Raw genomic sequence first — 21,932 nt, 5'->3', positions numbered from 1 at the left:
TCAGGTTGCTGCTCCTCTGGCTTGGGTTCGATCCCTGGCCTGGGCACTTATTTTTGCCATGGGTATGGCAAAAAAAAAAAATAGATACAGGGCAGCTGCTCACCTAAGCCTGCCTGCTCTCCCTCCTGAGAGTGTACTTTTGCTTAATAAATCCCTGCTTTGCCTACTCCAGGGGTTGGGGGGAGGAGCTGGGAGGAGGAAGAGCCATGCTCCGCCCACATCCTCCAATGCCCTGCCTTCCTTTCGAAAACACTTAGGGAGCTTATAAAGAATATAGGTGTCGGGAGTTACCGTCGTGGCGCATCAGAAACGAATCTGACTAGGAACCATGAGGTTGCTGGTTGGAGTTCCGAGCCCTGGTCTCACTCAGTGGGTTAAGGATCCAGCATTACTGTGAGCTGTGGTGTAGGTCGTAGATTGCTTGGATCTGGTGTTGCCGTGGCTGTGGTGTAGGCCAGCAGCTGTAGCTCCTATTTGACCCCTAGCCTGGGAACCTCCATATGCCAAGGGTGCAGCCCTAAAAAGCAAAAAAAAAAGAATATAGGTGTCATTCAAAGCTTACTAAATCTGAATTTCATGTATTGGGATTTTTTTCCATACACCTGTTTTTTTAAATTGCTTCAGGAGCTTTTTTCTTTTGTTCTTTTTCTTTTTTTTAATAGTGCTGCTCCCATGGCATAATGGAGATTCCCAGGCTAGGGGGTTAATCGGAGCTACAGCTGTGACCTATATATACCACAGCTCTTGGCAACGCTGAATCGTTAACCTACTGAGCGAGGCAAGGGATCGAACCAGCACCCTCATGGTTCATAGTCGTATTCGTTTCCTCTGTGCCACGACAGGAGCTGCTTCTTTATGCAGCTGAGGTTGAGGACTTTGAGGACTTCATTTATGGATTGAGTTTTAATGTTTTGCTGAAGAAAGCTTTCTTTAAATCAGTGACGTAATTACCTATTGGCAATGGTGAAAGTAATCACTAAAGCACCTTTGGGATGTGTTTTTGTAACTTTTAAATTTTATGAGTTAAGGAAAACATGGGAAGTTCCTGATGTGGCATAGGGGGTTAATGATCTGGCTTGTCTCTGTAGAGGTGTTGGTGGCTGGCCTGGTGCAGTGGGTTAAGGATAGTAGTTTGAATCTCTGCTCTGTAGCTGGAGGATCTCTGGGTAATTTAACCTGGATTATCTTTTTTTCTGTGGAAACCCCGCCCCAGGCTATTTTTTTCAATTGCTAGGAATGATTGTTGGAATTGATGGTGAAGAGAATGTTTTGTAACTAAAGAGATGAATGAGATTCTCAGTAAAGTTCATACACCGCGACTCAATCTGGAAGTAAAACAGCTACCTGCCTCATGGCACCCCGTCTTGATTTAGCAAATAAATTTGAACTCCATGCATTATGCTAGATGCTGTTGGTCAGTGGTGAACCAAACAGACGTGATCTGTACCCTTATTGGGATATGGTTCTGTGGGGGCGACATTAAACAAGTAAATACGCTAATGAACATATAATTACAATTTTTATGTACCAAGTGCTGTGAAGGGGAAATTGGTAGAGTGTGGGGAGACTAACAGTAGTGGTCTGGGAAGGCCTCTCTGGAGGAATGACAGTTAGGGATTAGGAAGAACCAGCCCTGCAAAGAATTGGAGGGAGGGATGGAGGTAGGTAGTGTTGTCAGAGAACTTGTGAGGAATTAAGGCAAGACAGGATTTATCATTCGAGGAACTAAGACAAGTCCTGTCTGTCAGATCTAGTAGGGTGGGAGCTGTGCTGTGGTGTTGTGGTCTTTGACGTCTGTGCCATCTGAAGATAAACACTTGGATTCATACTAAAAATCATTGTTAAAGTTAACACTTCCCCAGTTACTGTCTGATAATATGGAGAATGTTAGCATGTGGTGTCATACTGTATGTGATGTCCATTTCTCGATAGTTTTAGCTATAAAATAGCCATTAAGGATAACAAATCCAGATGCAAGCAGCATTGCATTTTATGTTTTTGGGTTTTTTTTTGTTTGTTTATTTGTTTTGCGGTTTCTTGGGCCGCTCCCGCGGCATATGGAATTTCCCAGGCTAGGGCTCTAATCAGAGCTGTAGCCACCGGCCTATACCACAGCCACAGCAACGCAGGATCCGAGCCGTGTCTGCAACCTAACACCACAGCTCTTGGCAACACCGGATCCTTAACCCACTGAGCAAGGGCGGGGATCAAACCAGAAACCTCATGGTTCCTAGTCGGTTTCATTAACCACTGAGCCACGATGGGAACTCCAGGCATTACATTTTATAAACTGAGTAGCATTACATAGTAATTTGAAGCCTATTTCTGTAAATTACTAATGTTTGTGACGTTTTATTCTTTCTCGGTAATTGGCTTCTTAAAGACTTGTTTCTTCATGGGAATGTTTTGAGAGATACACACGTTTCCCTCCCTCCTGTTTCTCTGATCCTTTTCTTTCTCCCCTCACCTTCCTCCCCTCCCTCATTTTAGGTGTGTCATGAATAGAAAGCTTTAATACTCAATTTTTTTAAAAAGTGACTACATTATTCAGCTGTATTAGTGGCCGAGTCTCAGCTAGAATATATGTTGGTTTGGTGTTCTTTACACAGGAATACCACTTGGCCTGTTGGTGTAACTGTATCAAAAGGCAGAAATTGTTCCAGTTTTTCTTACTGTGACAGGAATTGGTAGAAAAAGAGGAGTAATTAAATTTGTAAGTAAAAAAGTTAGAAGTTATTATCTTATGTTGCTTTTAAGAATACAGGTTTTGCATTTGGCTATAATCAAATGGTGGTAAAAGAGAATGAGTATGTTTGCTCTTACACCCTTTTTGGCAAGAAACTGAGAGAATTCTAGTTCCCAGTACCATTGTGTTTACTTTATGAAAAGTCACATGAGGACAAAGTGAGCTCTTCTAATATTTTATTCTAAATAGTTCAACTTTTGTACAAGCTTTCTATTTTTATTTTATGCATTTTATTAAGTGAATCAATTTCTTTAGTTTTAGATTTTCAGAATACTTTAGTAAAATTCTTGAAATATAATTGAATCCCGAATAATTTATGTTGTATCAAACGTTGACTTGAACTTCATAGAATCAGTAAAAATACAATGTTATTACTGAATTTTGTTCTGAATGAAATGCTTTTCATACTTTCTGAAAGGAATTTAGATACTGAAAATCAATAAGTATTCATTTTAATTTTAAATTTTATAATGCCCTTTTTTTAAAAATAATTTTTGTAAAAAATTTTTCTATCCCTTCACTGTTGTTTTTTTCCCCCACTACTAACAATAGCTGTGGTAGGACAGGACCTTGCTGGAACCTTCAGTAAGTTGACCTTTTCGTTTTCTAACTTCCCATTGCTCATCCATGCATGTCAGTAGTGGCATCTAGATCATACCTCTAAGGATCGCATGCTGTCAGTCCCCTTGCCTGCACTGACCTCACCAAAACCAGTACTTTACTAAGTGGATTGTTCTTCCTGTGTCATGCTCATGTTCCTCACTGCCCATTTCAGCACCAACTGAAATGGCCTTTAAAAAAAAGGTTAAAAAAGTTAGTGTTACTCATTTTTTTTTTTTTTTCCAGATTTATTTATTTATTTATTTATTTATGTGAGTTTGGTTTCCCCAGGGGTTTTGTTAGGCTGCTTTCTTAGTGGCATAAATCACTATTTTCACATAATGACTTTAATATTAAAACTACTTTGATTTGTGGGGCAGGATGTTAATGAGAAGTGATACAGATAATATCAGTTCTAGAATTGGGTCTTGACAGTATCATTAACATATTCATCTTGTTGCACACATGGTATTAATGAAATAATTTTGTTTTTAAGTTTGTGCAAAAAGCACATTTCATGTTTAATATGTGAAGTATTATAGATGTAAAATTGAGAAATATATGATTTTTATTATAAAATACTCTGAAAAGCTGTCACAAAATGGGTTTAACTTTTATATTTTTGAGTATTCTTATCATTTTGCTTCCTTTTATGAAGAGAAATATCTGGGAAGAAAAGAGTAATTTTTGTAACTTACGGAGGGAATAGTCAAAACTAGAGTTCATGCCTTTTTTTTTGGCTACACTTGCACCATGTAGAAATTCCTGGGCCAGGGATTGAACCTGCACCACATCTGTGGCAGTGCCAGATCCTTAACCTTCTGTGCTAATAAACAAGGGAACTTTCTTCCTACCAACTAGTAACCACATTGGAACCAAATTTTGTTTTCTTAACAAAAAATTATATAACCAGATTTATCCTCATGAACTGGCACCTTAAGGAAGGCACCATTCAGGTTTTTTATAGATCTGTCACTTGTACAAAACAGTCCATTAAACACGGTATCTTCAAGAAGCTTCTGCAGAGCTTGGGAACCTTAACTGCTCCCGAATCTCCACATAATTCACTTAGAATCTCCATTTTATAATTTATGGGAATATGAATATACCATTTTGTTTTCAATAATGGATAGAAACAATATAATGAGATTCTCAGGCTCTTGAGATCAGAGGTGATGCCCAGTTCAGTTCCATTATTTAAGTTGTATAAGTTAGCCATATACCAAATAACTGTTTATTGCCTAATTTGGATAAATTTTGGAAACATATAAGGGAGAAGTACAAAAATCTTTTTGATTTTTCTTTGATCATAACCTTTGACAATGTACTTTCTGAAGCTTATACTTTTTTTTCTTTGACATTTCTTCTACTACATGTCTTAAAACATTGGTATTTAGAAAGACTTTTCATCTTAATTCTATTACTAGTTTTTGTTTTTGCCCAGGATTAAGTTCATAAATCTCTACTCATGTATTTGGCCTCACCCATGGCATGTGGAAGTTCCTGGGTCAGGGATCAAACCCATGCTGTAAAAGTGGCCCAAGCCACAGCAGTGATGATGCCAGATCCTTAAACCCTTAGGCCCCCAGGGAATGCCAAATCTCTATGCTTTTAGTATACCTGTTTTCCCCCTTGCCTATACCCTTGTCCTCCCCAAAAGCCATAATTTAAGACATTTTATTTTTATTTATTTTTATAAGTATCTCTGTGAAACTGTGCTTTTAAATCTTTTGAGTCTATATGCAGAAGTGGAATTGCTGGCTTATATGGTAATTCTTCTTTTAATTATTTGGTACAGTGGTTGTACCATTTTACATTCCCCCCAAACTAAACAAGAGTTCCGATTTCTCTGCATCCTTACCAATACTTATGTCCAAGAGTTCCGATTTCTCTGCATCCTTGCCAATACTTATGTCCTCTATCTATGTGTGTGTTAGTATCCATCCTAATAAGTGTTGAGGTTTGGTTTCATTGTGGTTTTAAATGATTTCCAGTTCCCTAATGATCAATGATGTTGAGCATCTTTTCATATACAGTGTTACTGGCTATTTGTAAATCTTTCTTGGAGAAATGTCTATTGAAGTCCTTTGCCCACTTTTTTTTTTTTGTCTTTTTTGCGATTTCTTGGGCTGCTCCCTCGGCATATGGAGGTTCCCAGTCTAGGGGTTGAATCGGAGCTGTAGCCACCGGCCGACGCCAGAGCCACAGCAACACCAGGATCGTAGCCACATCTGCGACCTACACCACAGCTCATGGCAACGCTGGATCCTTAACCCACTGAGCAAGGCCAGGGATCAAACCTGCAACCTCGCGGGTTCCTAGTTGGATTTGTTAACCACTGAGCCATGACGGGAACTCCTAAAATGCCAGTTTTCTAATACTACTTTATTAAGTTGATAATGTTAAGTAATTATGATATCAGCATGGATACACATACCAGCAGTCAATATGTTTTGTTAAAATTTTATTCATAATATTAAAAAATTTTTAAAATTTAACCATATTAGTACTATGTGGTGTTTTTAGTTTTTGTTTTTGTTTTATTGTCTTTTCTAGGGCCACACCTGCAGCCATATGGAGGTTCCCAGGCCAGGGGTTGAATTGGAGTTATAGCCGCCGGCCTACACCACAGCCACAGCAACGCAAGATCCAAGCCTTGTCTGCGACCTACACCACAGCTCAAGGCATCACCAGATCCTTAACCCACTGGGCAAGGCCAGGGGTGGAACCCGAAACCTCATGGTTCCTAGTCGGTTTCATTAACCACTGAGCTAAGTATTATGTGTCTGTATGATATATTTTTCAGCTGAGGAAGAAGTACTGTTTAAATGTAACTTCCAAAGCTTTATCTGGCAATGATAGTATTGAGAAGGTTCAAACAAAGCATGGGTAATGTTCGAACCTTTCTGATAAATACGTTAATGCGTAGGAGTTCACTTGTGGCTCAGCTGATTAAGGATCCAGCGCTGGTTGAAACTGCAGAGGTTTGGGTTGCTGCTGTGGTGCAGGTTCCATCCCTGGTCTGGGGAACTTCCATATGTTCTGGGTGTGGCCAAAAAAAAAAAAAAAAGTAAATGTGTAAATCTCTTTGGCCTTTTAAACTTTTCTTAAATTATAAAGTCTGCATTTTCAGAGTTCCTGTCGTGGCACAGTGGAAACGAATCTGACTAGGAACTGTGAGGTTTCGAGTTCGATCCCTGACCTTGCTCAGTGGGTTAAGGATCTGATGTTGCCATGAACTGTGGTGTAGGTCAAAGACGCGGCTCGGATCTGGCATTGCTGTGGCTCTGGTATAGGCTGGCAGCAACAGCTCCGATTCGACGCCTGGCCTGGGAACCCACATATGCCGCAGGTGCAGGCCTAAAAAGACAAAAAGACAAAAAAGATAAAAAAGTCTGCATTTTCTTTCTTATGTAAACCTCACTTCAATTTGTAGGAAGTATTACATTAATTTGATTATTTTTAAATTATTCCTCCTTGGCTATCTGGCTCTAAGGCATTCTTATAACAAAACTTAAATTTAATTCAATTAAGATACTTTTCCATTTTTCAAGATAAATTCCAGAACTCTCATGTTTTTTCTTTGTTATATTTATTTGGGTTTTTTTAGAGGAGGGCCGCACCCACAGCATATGGATGTTCCCTGGCTAGGGGTTGAATTGGAGCAACAGCTGCCAGCCTACACCATAGCCACAGCAATATAGGATCCTTAACCCATTGAGCAAGGGCAGGGATCAAACTCGCATCCTTATTGAATACTAGTCGAGTTTGTTTCCGCTGCACTGGAAACTCCCTGCTATATTTATTTCAGAATATTCTGTTCCTTCATCTATATAGATGTTTTTAAGATTAGCTAGAGAAATTCTTTTCTACTGCTGTTTGTACTTTCAGGTCTTTAATATAGTTGGTGCTTTTATTTTAAAAATCAAGAGATTTAATGATTTTTAAAATATATTTTCATATTATAACAGCATATCTGTATAATATTCATTTAAGAATATTCTCACAAGGAGTTCTCGTCATGGCGCAGTGCCTAACAAATCCGACTAGGAACCATGAGGTTGCATGTTCGATCCCTGCCCTTGCTCAGTGTGTTGGGGACCCGGAGTTGCCATGAGCTGTGGTGCAGTTCGCAGATTCGGCTCGGATCCCGATTTGCTGTGACTGTGGCGTGGGCTGGCGGCTGCAGATCCCATTGGACCCCTAGCCTGGGAACCTCCATGTGCCGCAGGTGCGGCTCTAGAGAATGGCACAAAGACAAAAAAAAAAAAAAAAAAAATTCCCACAAATCAGACACTTTCTTATTCTTATTCCTGTATTTATATATATATATATATTTTTTTTTTTTTTACTAAATCTCTTAAAAGAACTGATTCATAATGCTTAAATTATAAAAATTTTCTTAATGCTTTAAGAAGAACAGTTTTTTTTTAACCTAGTCTTATTTGACTCATAAAATAAAAATTGATTAAAGTTAAATCAGGAGTTCCCATCGTGGCGCAGTGGTTAACAAATCTGACTAGGAACCATGAGGTTGCGGGTTCGATCCCTGGCCTTGCTCAGTGGGTTAAGGATCTGGCATTGCTGTGAGCTGTGGTATAGGTTGCAGACGTGGCTTGGATCCCACGTTGCTGTGGGTCTGGCGTAGGCCGGAAGCAGCAGCTCCTATTAGACCCCTAGTCAGGGAACCACCATATACCAAGGGAGCGGCCCTAGAAAAGGCAAAAAGACAAAGTAAATAAATAAAGTTAAATCATAATTCAAAGAATGCATACACCATTAAACAACAGTATGACTTGACTAAAGGTCCCTTTCATGGAGACTTGAAATGGAAATGCTGGAAACTGCCTGTGTGTGATGCTAAAGTTGATGGTTTTAAGTAATTAAAGTGCCTTATTCTACCATTCTGGTGCCAGTTGAAGAACTTTTCCTATCTGTAACTTATAGCTTACCAGCCCTACAACCGAATGGAGCCCCAGCAATCCAGAAGAGGATGCAGTGGTGTCTTTTGCTGATATCGGATGGGTAGCCAAAGAAGATGGAGAGTGTTCAACAAGACGAAGGTTAGTCTGAAAGGCTGTCAGATCTGAGAAGCAATATTCACTATTTTAAAAGATGATATATTTGCAGTATTTCCTTTTATTAGCTCAATTTGTTCTCTGGTAACCCAGTTTTTATTTTATGATTTCTTGAGTGGTCATCTTTTTTGTTCATTTTGAAAACTCAGGTAGTATTGGAGTTCCCATCATGGCACAGTGGTTAACGAATCCGACTGGGAACCATGAGGTTGCGGGTTCAATCCCTGGTCTTGCTCAGTGGGTTAAGGATCCAGCGTTGCCATGAGCTGTGGTGTAGGTTGCAGACGTGGCTCAGATCCTGCGTTGCTGTGGCTCTGGCGTAGACCGGCGGCTGCAGCTCCAATTCAGCCCCTAGCCTGGGAACCCCCATATGCTGCAGGAGTGGCCTTAGAAAAGGCAGAAAGACAAAAAACAAAAACAAAAACTCAGGTAGTATTTATAATGTTCCTAGAGACATATGATCATGTCCTACGTCCTTAAGAATTTGCTGCCCTTCAGAAGTTTACATTCCAAAATGGGAAACCAGAAAATCTATCATAAATATTCTTAGATAAGTAGAGTAATTATAATAGTCTTTTTGGGGCAGAGGAATCACTGTAGATCATCTTAAGAAATTTGTCTAATTGGAGTATGTTTCCTAAAAAGTGGGAGTCAGGATGAGTTTTGAGTCAAAGAAAACAAAGTGTAAGGGTTAGAGAAGTGCTTCCAATTATTTGAAAGAGCCTGAATAAATTATTTACTACTCTTTAATAAACACTTATCCAGCTTATTTAACTCCTCATTTTTTTTTTTTTTTTTTTGTCTTTTAAAATTCTTTTAGGGCTGCACCTCTGTCATATGTAAGTTCCCAGGCTGGGGGTCCAGTTGGAGCTATGGCTGCAAGCCCACACCACAGGTGCAGCAACACGAGATCCAAGCTGCATCTGCGACCTACCCCACAGCTCACAGCAACGCCAGATCCTTGACCCACTGAGTGAGACCAGGGATCGAACCCACAACCTCATGGTTCCTTGTCAGATTCCTTTCTTCTGTGCCATGACGGGAACTCGTTCATTCTTTTTTAATTTTATTGAAGAATAGTTGATTTAATAGTGTTGTGCCAATTTCTGCTATATAGCAAAGTGACTCAGAATATGTATAAGAATATATATATTCTTATTTTTAAAAATATTATTTTCATCATGGTCTATCCCAGGAGATTGGATATAGGTCCTACTGTATAGCACAGGGAACTTACTGTCCATCCGTTTTAAATGTAATACTTTGCATTTATTAAACTCGAAGTCCATCCCACCCCTCCCCCTCGGCAACCACAAGTCTGTTCTCCATGTCTGTGAGTTGTTTGTTTTGTAGATTGGTTCATCTGTGCCATATTTTAGATTCCACATATAAGTGATATTATATGGTATCTGTTGTTCTCTTTCTTTTTTTTCGTTTGTCTTTGGTATTTTTAGGGCTGTACCCACAGCATATGGAGGTTCCTAGGCCTAGGGGTTGAATCAGAGCTATAGCTGCGCCACTGCCACGGCTGCAGCAATGTAGGATCTGAGCCATGTCTTTGACCTACACCACGGCTCACAGCAACGCCAGATCTTTAACCCGCTGAGTGAGGCCAGGGATCGAACCTGCGTCTTCATGGATCCTAGTGAGATTTGTTTTCACCGAGCCATGACGGGAATTCCTGTTGTTCTCTTTCTAACCTCCTTTGCTTAGTATGATAATCTCTAGTTCCATCCATGTTGGTGCAAATGGCACTATTTCATTCTTTTTAATGGCTGAGCAGTATTCCATTGTATATATATACCACATCTTCTTTATCCATTTATCTGTTGATGGACGTTTAGTTGGCTTTCATGTCTTGGCTATTGTAAACATTGTTTTTATGAACACAGGGCTACATGTATCTTTTTTTTTTTGTTGAGGAGTGAGATTGCTGGATCATATGATAACTCTGTTTTTATTTATTTATTTATTTTTTGGTTTTGACTGTGGCATGCAGAAGTTCCCAGGCCAGGGCTCAAACCTATACCACAGAAGTGACCCGAGAACGTTGGATCTTTAACCACTAGGCCACCAGTGAATTTGTATTGGTTGTTCAAAGAACGTGTTTTCCATGGGGGCTGTACCAATTTAAATTCCCACCAACAGTGTAAGAGGAGTCCTTTTTCCTCACACCCTCTCCAGCATTTATTATTTGTAGACTTTTTAATGATGGCCACTTTGACTTGTGTGAAGGTAGTAGTACTTCATTGTAGTTTTGATATGCATTTCTCTAATATTAGTGATGATGAGTACCTTTTCTTTCTTTTTTTGCCTTTTCTAGGGCCGCTGCCTTGGCATATGGAGGTTCCCAGGCTAAGGGTCCAGTCGGAGCTATAGCCACTAGCCTATGCCAGAGCCACAGCAACGAGGGATCCGAGCCGCGTCTGCAACCTACACCACAGCTCAAGGCAATGCCAGATCCTTAACCCATTGAGCAAGGTCAGGGATCGAACCCGAAATCTCATGGTTCCTAGTCAGATTTGTTAACCACTGCACCACAACAGGAACTCCCAGATGAGTATCTTTTCATGTGCCTGTTGGCCATCTGTGTGTCTTCTTTGAAGAGATGCCCATTTAGGTTTTTTGGCCATTTTTCAATTGGGTGGTTTGTTTTTTTGTTGTTGTATGAGGGGGTTTGTATGTTTTGGAAGTTAAACCCCTATCAGTTACATCATTTGCATATGTTTTCCCCCAGTCCATAGGTTGTCTTTTCATTTTGTTTATGGTTTCCTTTGCTGTGCAAAAGCTTTTAAGTTTGACTAACTCGTGTTTATTTGTTCTTGCTTTTATTTATATTGCCTTGGGACACTGACCTAAGGAAACATTGCTATGACTAATGTCAGAGAAGGTGTTTTCCTGTGTTCTCTTCTAGGAGTTGCATAGTGTCTAGTCTTATTATATTTAAATCTTTAAGCCATTTTGACTTAATTTTTATGTACGGTGTGAGGTTGTGTTCTAATATCATTGATGTACATGTGGCTGTTTGACTTTCCCAGCATTTGGAAATGAGTCTGTCTTTTCCCTATTGCATATTCTTGCCTCTTTTGTCAAAGATTTAATTGTCTACAAGTGTGTGGGTTTATTTCTTGGCTCTCTCTTTATTCTGTTGATCCATGTGTCTGTTTTTGTGCCTGTGTCATGCTGTTTTGATTACTGTAGCTTTATGGTATTGTCTGAAGTCTAGGAGGGTTGTACTCCTGCTTTGTTCTTTCTCCTCATGAGTGCTGTGGTAATTCTGGTCCTTTATGCTTCCATATAAATTTTGGGATTATTTTTTCTAGTTCTGTGAAAAATGCCATACATAATTTGAGAGAGATTGCATTAAATCTGTAGATTGCTTTGGGTAGTGTGATGGCCATTTTAACAATATTAATCCAATCCAGGAGCATGGAATATCTTTTTGTTTTTCTGAATCCTCTTTAATTTCCTTTATTAATGTTTTGTAGTTCTCAGCATCTGTCTTTTACCTCTTCAGTGAAGTTTATTCCTATGTAATTTTTTTGATGCAATTTTAAAAGGTATCATTTATATTCTTTCTTATATTTCATTGTTAGTGTAAAGAAATGGAACCAATTTCTATACATTAATCTTGAATCCTGCTCCCTTGCTGAATTGGTTATAGTAGTTTTTGTGTGGAGTCTTTAGGGTTTGCTCTATATAGTGTCATATCATCTGCATATAATGATAGTTTTACCTCTTCCCTACAGATTTGAATACCTTTTTTTTTTTTTTTTTTCCTTGTCTCATTGCTGTGGCTAGGACTTCCAATACTAGGTTGAAGAAAAGTGGTGCGAATGGGCATCCTTGTCTTCTTCCAGATTTTCGTAGAAAGGCTTTTCGGCTCTTCACCATTGAGTATGATATTGGCTGTGGATTTGTCATAAAGAGCTTTTATTATGTTGAGGTATGTTCCCTCTATACCCACTTTTGTAAGGGTTTTTTTTATATCATGAATGAATTCTTTTTTTTTTTTAAATAGGCACACCTGTGGCATATGGAAGTTTCCGGGCCATGGATTGAATCCAAACTGCAGCTGTGGCAATGCCAAATCCTGTACCACACTTCACCAGATCAGGGATTGAACCTACACACCTGCAGTGACCCAAGCCACTGCAGTTAAGTTCTTAACCCATTGTGCTACAGTGGGAACTCCTGGGTGTTTAATTTTTTTCTTTTTGGGGCTGCACCTGAGGCATATGGAGATTCCCAGGCTAGGGGTCAAATTGGAGCTACAGCTGCCAGCCTGTGCCACAGCCACCCCAGGTCCAAGCCACATCTGCAACCTATAACAGAGCTCACAGCAACACCAGATCCTTAACCCACTGAGTGAAGCCAGGGATCGAACCCAAATCCTCATGGATACTAGTTGGGTTGGTAACCCACTGAGCCACAGTGGGAACTCCAGTAGTCAGGTTCTGAATCCACTGAGACAAAATGGGAACCCCTAGATATTTAATTTTATCAAATGTTTTTTCTGCATCCAATGAGATCATGTGGTTTTTGTCTTTTGATGTGTATCTCATTGATTGATTTGCATATGTTGAACTATTCTTTGACCCTGGCATGAATCAAACTTGGTCGTGGTGTGTGACCTTTTTTAATGTGTTGTTGGATTTGGTTTGGTAATATTTTATTGAGAATATTTGCATGTATATTCATCAAAGGTTTTGGCTTATAATTTTCTATTTCGGTAATGTCTTTGGTTTATTTATCAGGGCGATGGTGGCTTCATAGCATACCTTTGGGGGTATTCTTTCCTCCTCAGTCTTTTGGAGGAATTTTAGCAGAATTCATTCATGATTTAAAAAAACCCTTACAAAAGTGGGTATAGTGGGTATGTTCCTTTTAGAATTTGGCTCAATAAGTTGTTTCTTCTTTATTCAGTTTTGGTGGGCAGTATGTTTCTAGAAAGTTGTTTATTTCTTCTAGGTTGTCACATTCAATGGCATATGATTGTTCATAGTATTCCCTTAAGTTTTTTTTTGATTCCTCTGGTATCATTTGTAATTTCTTTCATGTATTATTTTCTTTGAGTTTTCTCGCTTTTCTTCTTTGTGAGCCTGGCCCAGAGGTTTGTCACTTTTGTTTATTCTTTCAAAAGACCACTTCTTGATTTCGTGACTTTTTTCTTTTGTTTCTTTAATCTCTATTTTATTTCCCCCTCTTTATTATCTCCTTCCTTCTGCTGACTTTCAGGCTTTTTTGGTTTGTTTATTCATTCTTCTTTTTCTGATTATTTTGGGTGGTGGTTTATGTTGTTCATTTGATATTTTTCTTGTTTCTTAAAGAAGACCTATATTGCAATGAACTTCCCACTAAGAATTGCTTTTACTGAGTCCCATAGATTTTTTATGGTTGTGTTTTCATTGTCATTTGCCTTGAAGTATTTTTTTATTTTAATTTTTTTATTAAAGTGTACTTGATTTACAATGGTGTGCCAATTTTTGCTGTACAGCAAAGTGACCCAGTCATATATAAATTTTTTTTTCTCATATTATCTTCCATTATGTTCTATCCCAAGAGACTGGATACAGTTCCTTGTGTTGTGCTGTAGGAACTGATTGCTTATCCATTCTAAATAATAGTTGCATCTACTAACCCTAAGCCCCCACACCCTTCCACTCCCCCTCCCCCTTGGCAATCACAGGTCTGTTCTCTGTCTGTGCATCTCTTCCTGTAGATAGGTTCATTTGTGCCATATTTTGGATTCTGCATGTAAGCGATGTCATATGGTATTTGTCTTTCTCTTTCTGACTTCACTCAGTATGAGAATCTCTAATTGCATCTATGTTTCTTCAAATGACATTTCATTCTTTTTTATGTCTGAGTAGTATTCATTGTATATATGTACCACATCTTCTTAATCCATTTATCTGTCAATGGACATTTAGGTTGTTTCTGTGCCTTAGCTATTATGAGTGTTGCTGCTATGAACAGATAGGTGCATGTATCTTTTTGATTGTAGTTTTCTTCAGATACATGTCCAGGAATGGTATTGTTGGATCATATGGTAGTTCTATATTTAGTTTTCTGAGGAACCTCCGTACTGTTGTCCATTGTTGTTGTACCAATTTACATTCCCACCAACTGTGCAGAAGTGTTCCCTTTTCTCCAGCATATTTGTAGCCTTGGTAATGATGGCCATTGTAATCACTGTGAGGTGGTCTAACCCTAACCCTCACTGTAGTTTTTGATTTGCATTTCTATACTAATTAGCAATAATGAGCATCTTTTCATGTGCCTTGGGCCATCTATATGTCTTTGGAGAAATGTCTATTTAGGTCTAGGTAGGGCCATTTTTTGAGTTTTTGTTGTTGTTGTTGCTGATTTGTATGAATTCTTTGCATATTTTGTATATATAGCCCTTCTTGGCTGCCTCATTTACAACTTTTTTCTCCCATTTTGTAGGTTGTCTTTTTGTTTTTCTTACGGTTTCCTTTGCTGTGCAAAAGCTTGTAAGTTTCATTGGGTCCCATTTATTTGTATTTATACTTGTTTTTATTTCTATTGCCTTGGGAGACTGGCCTTGAGGTATGTTTTAATTTCTTCTTAGATTTCATTGTTGACCCCTTGGTTTTTGAGCAGCATGTTGTGTAGTCTCCATGTATTTTTTTTTTTCCTCATCTCTTTTCTTCTGGTTGATTTCTAGCTTCATGCAGTCATGGTCAGAAAAATGCTTGAAATAATTTCTCTTCTTTTATATTTGTTGAGGCTTGTTTTGTGTCTTAGTATGTGGTCAGCCTAAAGAATGTTCCATGAACATTGTGTGAACCCACAACCTTGATCCCTGGCCTTGCTTAGTGGGTTAACGATCCAGTGTTGCTGTGAGCTGTGGTGTAGTTGCAGACGCGGTTTGGATCCCGAGTTGCTGTGGCTGTGGTGTAGGCTGACAGCTACAGCTCTGATTTTACCCCTAGCCTGGGAACTTCCATATGCTGTGGGTGTGGCCCTAAAACAAACAAACAAATAAATAAATAAGCTATAGGAGTTCCTGATGGGCACAGTAGGTTAAGGATCCACATCCTCATGGATACTAGTCAGGTTTGTTACCAATGAGGCACAATGGGAATGCCACATAGCTTTTGTTTTCTATTTTGTCTGATATGAATATTGCAACCTCATCATTTCCATTTGCATGTAATATCTTTCCATCCCCTTCCTCACTATATGTGTGTCCTTTGCCCTATACTGGTTCTTTGTAGGCAGCATATTGTAGGCTCTTGTTTTTTTAATCTAATCTGCACTCTGTGCCTTTTGATTGGAGCATTTAATCCAATGACATTTAAGGTAATTGTTGATAGATATGTATTTATGGCCATTTTAAGTCTTGTTTTCCTGTTGATTTTATGTTTCTTCTTTATTTATTTTTGTTTTTCCTTTTGTGGTTTGATGATTTTCTTTTGTATTATGCTTATGTTCTCTTCCCTTTTTGATTTTGTGAATCTCTTGTATGTTTTTGATTTGTGGTTGCCCTGTTTTTCAATTATGTTAACCCCTTACTATATCTACTTGCTTTTCGTGTGTGTTTGTGTGTACTTTCACAGCACGTGGAAGAGGCCAGGTTTAGACTGGTGGCCATATAGACTCAAACACATTTAGAAAATGAAAATCTACATTTTCTTACTCTCCCACATTTTATGATTTCAATGTCTACTTTTTTTTTTTTTTTTTTTTTTTTTTTTTTTTTTTGGGCTTTTTAGGGCCACACCGACGGCATATGGAGGTTCCCAGGATAGGAGTTGAATCAGAGCTACAGCTGCAGGCCTCTGTCACAGCAGCACCAGATCCAAGCCATGTCTGTGACCTACACCACAGCTCATGGTAAGCTGGATCCTTAACCCACTGATTAGGCCAGGTATTGAACCCACAACCTCATGATTCCTAGTCAGATTCGTTCCGCTGTGCCACAGTGATAACTCCTTGATGTCTTCTTTTGTGGTTATCGCTTTCATAGACATTTTTTGAGTCTTTTCTTAATTTGTACTAGCTTATTTAAGTAACTTTCCAATTATGATTTTCTCTTTCTTATAGATTCTTTCTTCTATTTAGAGACAACCCTTCAGTATTTCCTTTAGGATAGGTTTAGTATTGTTGTATTCTTTTAATTTTCATTTTTCTGAGATTTCTTTACCTCTCCTTCTACTCTAAATAATCTTGCTGGATAGAGTATCTTGCAGGACTTTGAAGGATACCCAGGGATTTTTCCCATTCAGGACTTTGACTGTATCTTGCCATTCGCTTCTGTCCTACATTGTTTCTGTAGAGAAATCATCTGATAGCTTTATGGGGATTTCTTTGTAATTAACTCTTTTTCTCTTGCTGAATTTATTATTCTCTCTTACTCTTTAACTTTTGCTTTTTTTTTTTGTCTTTTTATGCTGAACTCACAGCATATGGAGGTTCCCAGGCTAGGGGTCCAATCTGAGCTGTAGCTGCCAGCCTACACCACAGCCACAGCAACGTGGAATCTGAGCCACATCTGCAACCTAAACCACAGCTCACAGCAACACCTGATCCTTAACCTGAAGAACAAGGCCAGGGATCGAACCTGCATCCTCGTGGATTCCAGTCAGGTTCATTAACCACTGAGCCACAAAGGGAACTCCCCAACTTTTGTTTTTTTTATTATAATGTCTTGGTGTAAGTATTTTTGCATTTATCTTATTTGAGACTCTCTGTGCTTCATGTACCTGGATATTTGTTTCCTTCTTTAAGTTTGGAAAATTTTCATCCCTAAGTTCTTCAGATACATTTTCAACCCCCTTTTCTCTTTCGTCTCCTGGGAATCCCTATTATGCTTAGATTAGCACTCTTTACATTATCCCATAGGTCTCTCTTTTTTTTTTTTTTTGCTATTTCTTGAGCCGCTCCCGCGGCATATGGAGGTTCCCAGGCTAGGGGTTGAATCGGAGCTGCAGCCACCGGCCTACGCCAGAGCCACAGCAATGCGGGATCCGAGCCGCGTCTGCAACCTACACCACAGCTCACAGCAACGCTGGATTGTTAACCCACTGAGCAAGGGCAGGGACCGAACCCGCCACCTCATGGTTCCTAGTCGGATTCATTAACCACTGTGCCACGACGGGAACTCCTATCCCATAGGTCTCTTGCATTGCTTTCTTTCTCTTTTGGGTTTCTGTATGCTGTTCTAATTGGTTGATTTACATTATTTTATCTTCCACATCATTTACTTGTTCTTGTTCTTTATTCTTTCTGTAGTTCATTGCCTTTAGTTCAGCCTTTGTCTCTTGAAATGAATTTTCTGATTTTTCTTGGTTCCTTATAGTCTTTAGTTCCTTTTTATAGTAATTTGCATTTCTTTCAATAATCTTTTCTTAATTCCTTTAGTCTTCTCATTATTTCTCTTTTGAACTCTGGGTGTATTAGACTGAGGATGTCTGTTTTATTGTTCTTTCAGGCAAATTCTCAATCTTTTAATTGGGAATGGTTCCTCTGCTTCTTCATTTTACTTTCTTTCTTGCTGTATGGGTTTAGGAGAAACAATGATCTATTGTGGATATAGAGGGCTGTTTTTATGTGGAAACATCCCTGTGTAGCCTGTGTGGGTTTAATATTTTTTGGTGAGAGGGCTGTTTTGAGCATGGATGACTGCCACCTCTTAGCCCAGCATATGTTGACTGTTACCTCCTTGATAGGAGCTGTGACTGGTGTTGTGGTGATGAGAACCTGCACGAGATACTGAGTGGGGCCTCCTCTTGGCTTTGTACTTATCACTGGCCTGTCAGGGGCAGGATCTGCTCCCTAGTTGTTGCAATAAAGGCCCCCCAAAAAAGTGTGTTTCTGAGTTGCTGTGTAAGGTAGGTGGGATTAGAGTGCTCCCACTAGGAAAGGAGCCACTGAATATTCCTCTGCTAAAGTTGTTCACTGAGTATGCCCTGCTGTTCATCCATTGTGTAGGCTCACAAAGGACAGTTGTTGGCACTCAGCCCCAGCCCAACCATGGGAATGCCAGCAGTCAGCTCTGGTGTCTCTCAGGCATTGTTTTCATAGGGCCACCAGCACAAACCCGCTGAGGTCAGGTTCCAGGATTGCAGTAGTTGCACACCTAGATCCTCTGGGGGAGCTGTGGAGGCAGCTCACACCGTGGCCTGGCTCAGACCTCACATGCACACACCCACAAAGGTCACAGCTGCTAAGGCTAGACCTGTTCCACTTGGTTTCATGAGCACCTGTTGTTTGTTTGGATGTCCCTCAGGTGCTGAATTTAGAGAGCCAGTGGTGGTGATAGAAATCTCAGGATCAGGAGTTCCCATCGTGGCGCAGTGGTTAACGAATCCAATTAGGAACCATGAGGTTGCGGGTTCAATCCCTGCCCTTGCTCAGTGGATTAACCATCCGGCGTTGCTGTGAGCTGTGGTGTAGGCCACAGATGCGGCTCAGATCCCGCGTTGCTGTGGCTCCGGCGTAGGCTGGCAGGTAAAGCTCCGATTAGACCCCTAGCCTGGGAACCTCCATATGCCACAGGAGCAGCCCAAAAAATGGCAAAAAGACAAAAAAAAAAAAAAAAAAAAAAAAAAAGGCAAAAAAACCCAACAAACAAAAAACCTGCTAAAAAAGAAAAAAAAGAAATCTCAGGATCAGACAGCTTTGGGGAGATATTTCAGCCCTGCTTCCTATGTCATGCATCCCCTTGGGCTCAGCTTTGGTTTCAGCCCACTTCTGCATGAGCAGTCCACCAGTGCCTGCTCCTAGGGCCTGCCAAGGTGATGGCTGGGGCATGCTAGCCTGCCCAGGTGGGAGCCTCTCCTGGAGCCTATAGAGGCAGGGCCAGCAAGTGGGGAGGGGGTGTAATGGTGGCCCTGCCCTTCCCTTCGCACATCTCTTAACAGTGGTGCTTACCTTTTGCAACTGGCCTGGGCTTCTTTCCTGTACACTCCTGGTTGCATTGTACTGCACTCCAGCCTCTTCAGGTTGTCTCTGCACAGTCAGCACCAGTCCTCCTTCCAGGTCTGTGCTCTAAACCCTGAGTTTCAGCACAGCTCTCGCCTGTTCCATTGGACGTGCCTCTCAGGCTGGGCCTCATGGGGCAGTGGCATAGAAGTCTTTTTCTGTCCTTCTGGTCACAAATTGCTTGTTGTGTTCTCCTCTGAGCCTCTGAAGCTCCTTTTCTGTCCTGGCTGATGTCCCCACTTCTTTTTTTTTTTTTTTTTTTTTTTTTTTGTCTTTTTGCCATTTCTTGGGCCGCTCCCTCGGCGTATGGAGGTTCCCAGGCTAGGGGTCGAATTGGAGCTGTAGCTGCTAGCCTACGCCAGAGCCACAGCAACGCGGGATCCGAGCCGCGTCTGCAACCTACACCACAGCTCACGGCAACGCCGGATCCTTAACCCACTGAGCAAGGGCAGGGATTGAACCCGCAACCTCATGGTTCCTAGTCGGATTCGTTAACCACTGCGCCACGACGGGAACTCCTTTTTTTTGTTGTTTTTTTTTTTTGTTTTTTTGGTTTTTTGTGTCCCCACTTCTGAGGGGCTTCCCAGGGTGCCAGAACCACTCCTCTCCCTCAGATCCCTCTCAGGGGCGCAGGTCCAGTCCTACTCCTTCGTCTTTTTTTTCCTTTTTTTTCTGTCCTACCTGGTTACACGGCAACCTCTCTTCCTTTCAGGTTTTGAGGTCTTCTGCTAGTGTTCAGTAGGTGTTCTACAAGAACTGTTCCATTTGTACATGTATTTTTTATGTATCTATGGAAGGAGATCTGCCATCTTGATTGGAGCCTCCCAACTCTTCATCCTTATTAGGCATCAAGGATACAGAGATAAAATAAGGCACAGTCTCAGCTTTCCAGAAATACTTGGAACTACTTGCTAGAGAAGGTTGAAAAAGGAAATCAATAATACTAATACTGGAAAGACTGCAAACTAAATACAGAAGGCCAGCGTGGGGTGAGAGGTTCAGCAAGGCTTCTCAGAGGAGGGGACACTAAAGCTAAGTGGTCAGAGGCAGTAGGAGCCACACAAATGGGAAGGCTGTATCCAGGATAAGTGAATGTGTTTAATGAAGAGGCCACATGGCATGTGTAGGAAACTCCAAATGGACCCATGAGGCCGGAGAATGGCCGAATAAAGGTAAGCTGTAGGGGATGAATATGGAAAGTAGGGTTGAGGTTGGTTTAAAGGTCATACATGTTAGGCTAAGAAATTTATTAGACTTTTTCTTGAAAGCAATGTGGAGGCATGGAAGAAATTTAAGCACCATAGTAATATTATCAAATTTGTATTTTAGTGAAATTTCCCTGTAAACAATATGAAGAATAGAAGGGAGCCATGCCATAAAATAGGCTAAATAAGAGATAAAGTAGGAGTTTTTTGTGGCTCAGTGGGTTAAGGATCTGGCATTGCCATTGCTGCTGCTCAGGTCACTGCTGTGGTGCAGGTTCTGTCCCTGGCCAGGGAACTTTCACATGCTGCAGGTTCAGGAGGGGAAAAAAAAAGTTTGACTAAGTTAATAAAGCAACAGAAGACATGGATAAGAGGGACAAAATCAGGAGATAATCAGAAGAATTGAAAAGACTTAGAAACTTTTTGTCTTTTTTTAAGGGCTGAAACTGCAGCGTATGGAAGTTCCCAGGCTAGGGGTTGAATTGGAGCTGTAAGCCTCCAGCCTATACCATGGCCATAGTAACACCAGATCCTTACCTCACTGAGCAAGGCCGGGGATCGAACTGGTGTCCTCACGAGTACTAAGTGGGTTTGTTACCACTGAGCCATGACAGGAACTCCCAAAGAGTCTGGAATAACTCCCAGGTTTCTGGCTAGGATATTATGTGAATGATGGAACAATTAACAGGAATATAGGAAAACATTTCTTTTTGGTAGGTGGGAATAGGAGGTGGTCCAGTGTGGGACATTGACATTGCTCTAGAAACAGTTTATGTAGCTAAATATTAATAAAGAATGTTTGGACTTCAACATGTGGATAGAATGGCTCCTAACCAAAGTACTTAAGGAGTAAGACATGAAGAGCATTTTTCCTTCACCAGCCCCCATCCCCCAACAGAGCTGAAGAGACAGAAGGAGAACCAGTGGAGTATGTTGTCGTGGAAACAGAGGTAGGAGAGTGGAGTAAACTAGGCATCAATGTCAAATACTTAGAGGCTAAGCAAATCAAAATCTAGCAAGTTTGAATTTTATTTCACAATTAATTTTAGCAAGAGTAATTTCATCGGAATGGTGTTAGCTGAATAAAACAAGAATCAAGGGAGTTGCCATGGTGGCTCAGCAGAAATGAATCCAACTAGCATCCATGAGGGTTCAGGTTTGATCCCTGCCTCAATCAGTGGGTTAAGGATCCAGCGTTGCGGCAAGCTGTGGTGTAGGTCGCAGACGTGGCTCATTTTTCATATTTTTCTGTGAATGACTTAATTATTTCTTTTGGATTCCATTTTGGTTTATTTGTGCTTTTGAGTGTTCTTTGTGAAGTTCTTTTGGTGATTTATTTAGGTATTAAAT

The 21,932-nt window shown here is 40.3% G+C and overlaps 1 protein-coding gene across 7 annotated transcripts in view; it reads left to right on the top strand.

Annotated features, from left to right (window-relative positions):
• Nucleotides 1-21,932, top strand: part of MTFR1 (mitochondrial fission regulator 1) — a 67,145-nt gene that overhangs the window by 25,940 nt on the left and 19,273 nt on the right. For all 7 annotated transcript variants that reach the window (XM_021089295.1, XM_021089292.1, XM_021089293.1 and 4 more), the window contains exon 4: nucleotides 8,294-8,409. In XM_021089295.1, the coding sequence (XP_020944954.1) occupies nucleotides 8,294-8,409 (116 nt within the window). The remainder of the gene's footprint in view (nucleotides 1-8,293; nucleotides 8,410-21,932) is intronic.

Source organism: Sus scrofa, chromosome 4 (genome assembly GCF_000003025.6).
Source record: "Sus scrofa isolate TJ Tabasco breed Duroc chromosome 4, Sscrofa11.1, whole genome shotgun sequence".
In the NCBI taxonomy this organism is placed as follows: Eukaryota; Metazoa; Chordata; class Mammalia; order Artiodactyla; family Suidae; genus Sus; species Sus scrofa.
This window is presented reverse-complemented; position numbering and strand designations above follow the sequence as displayed.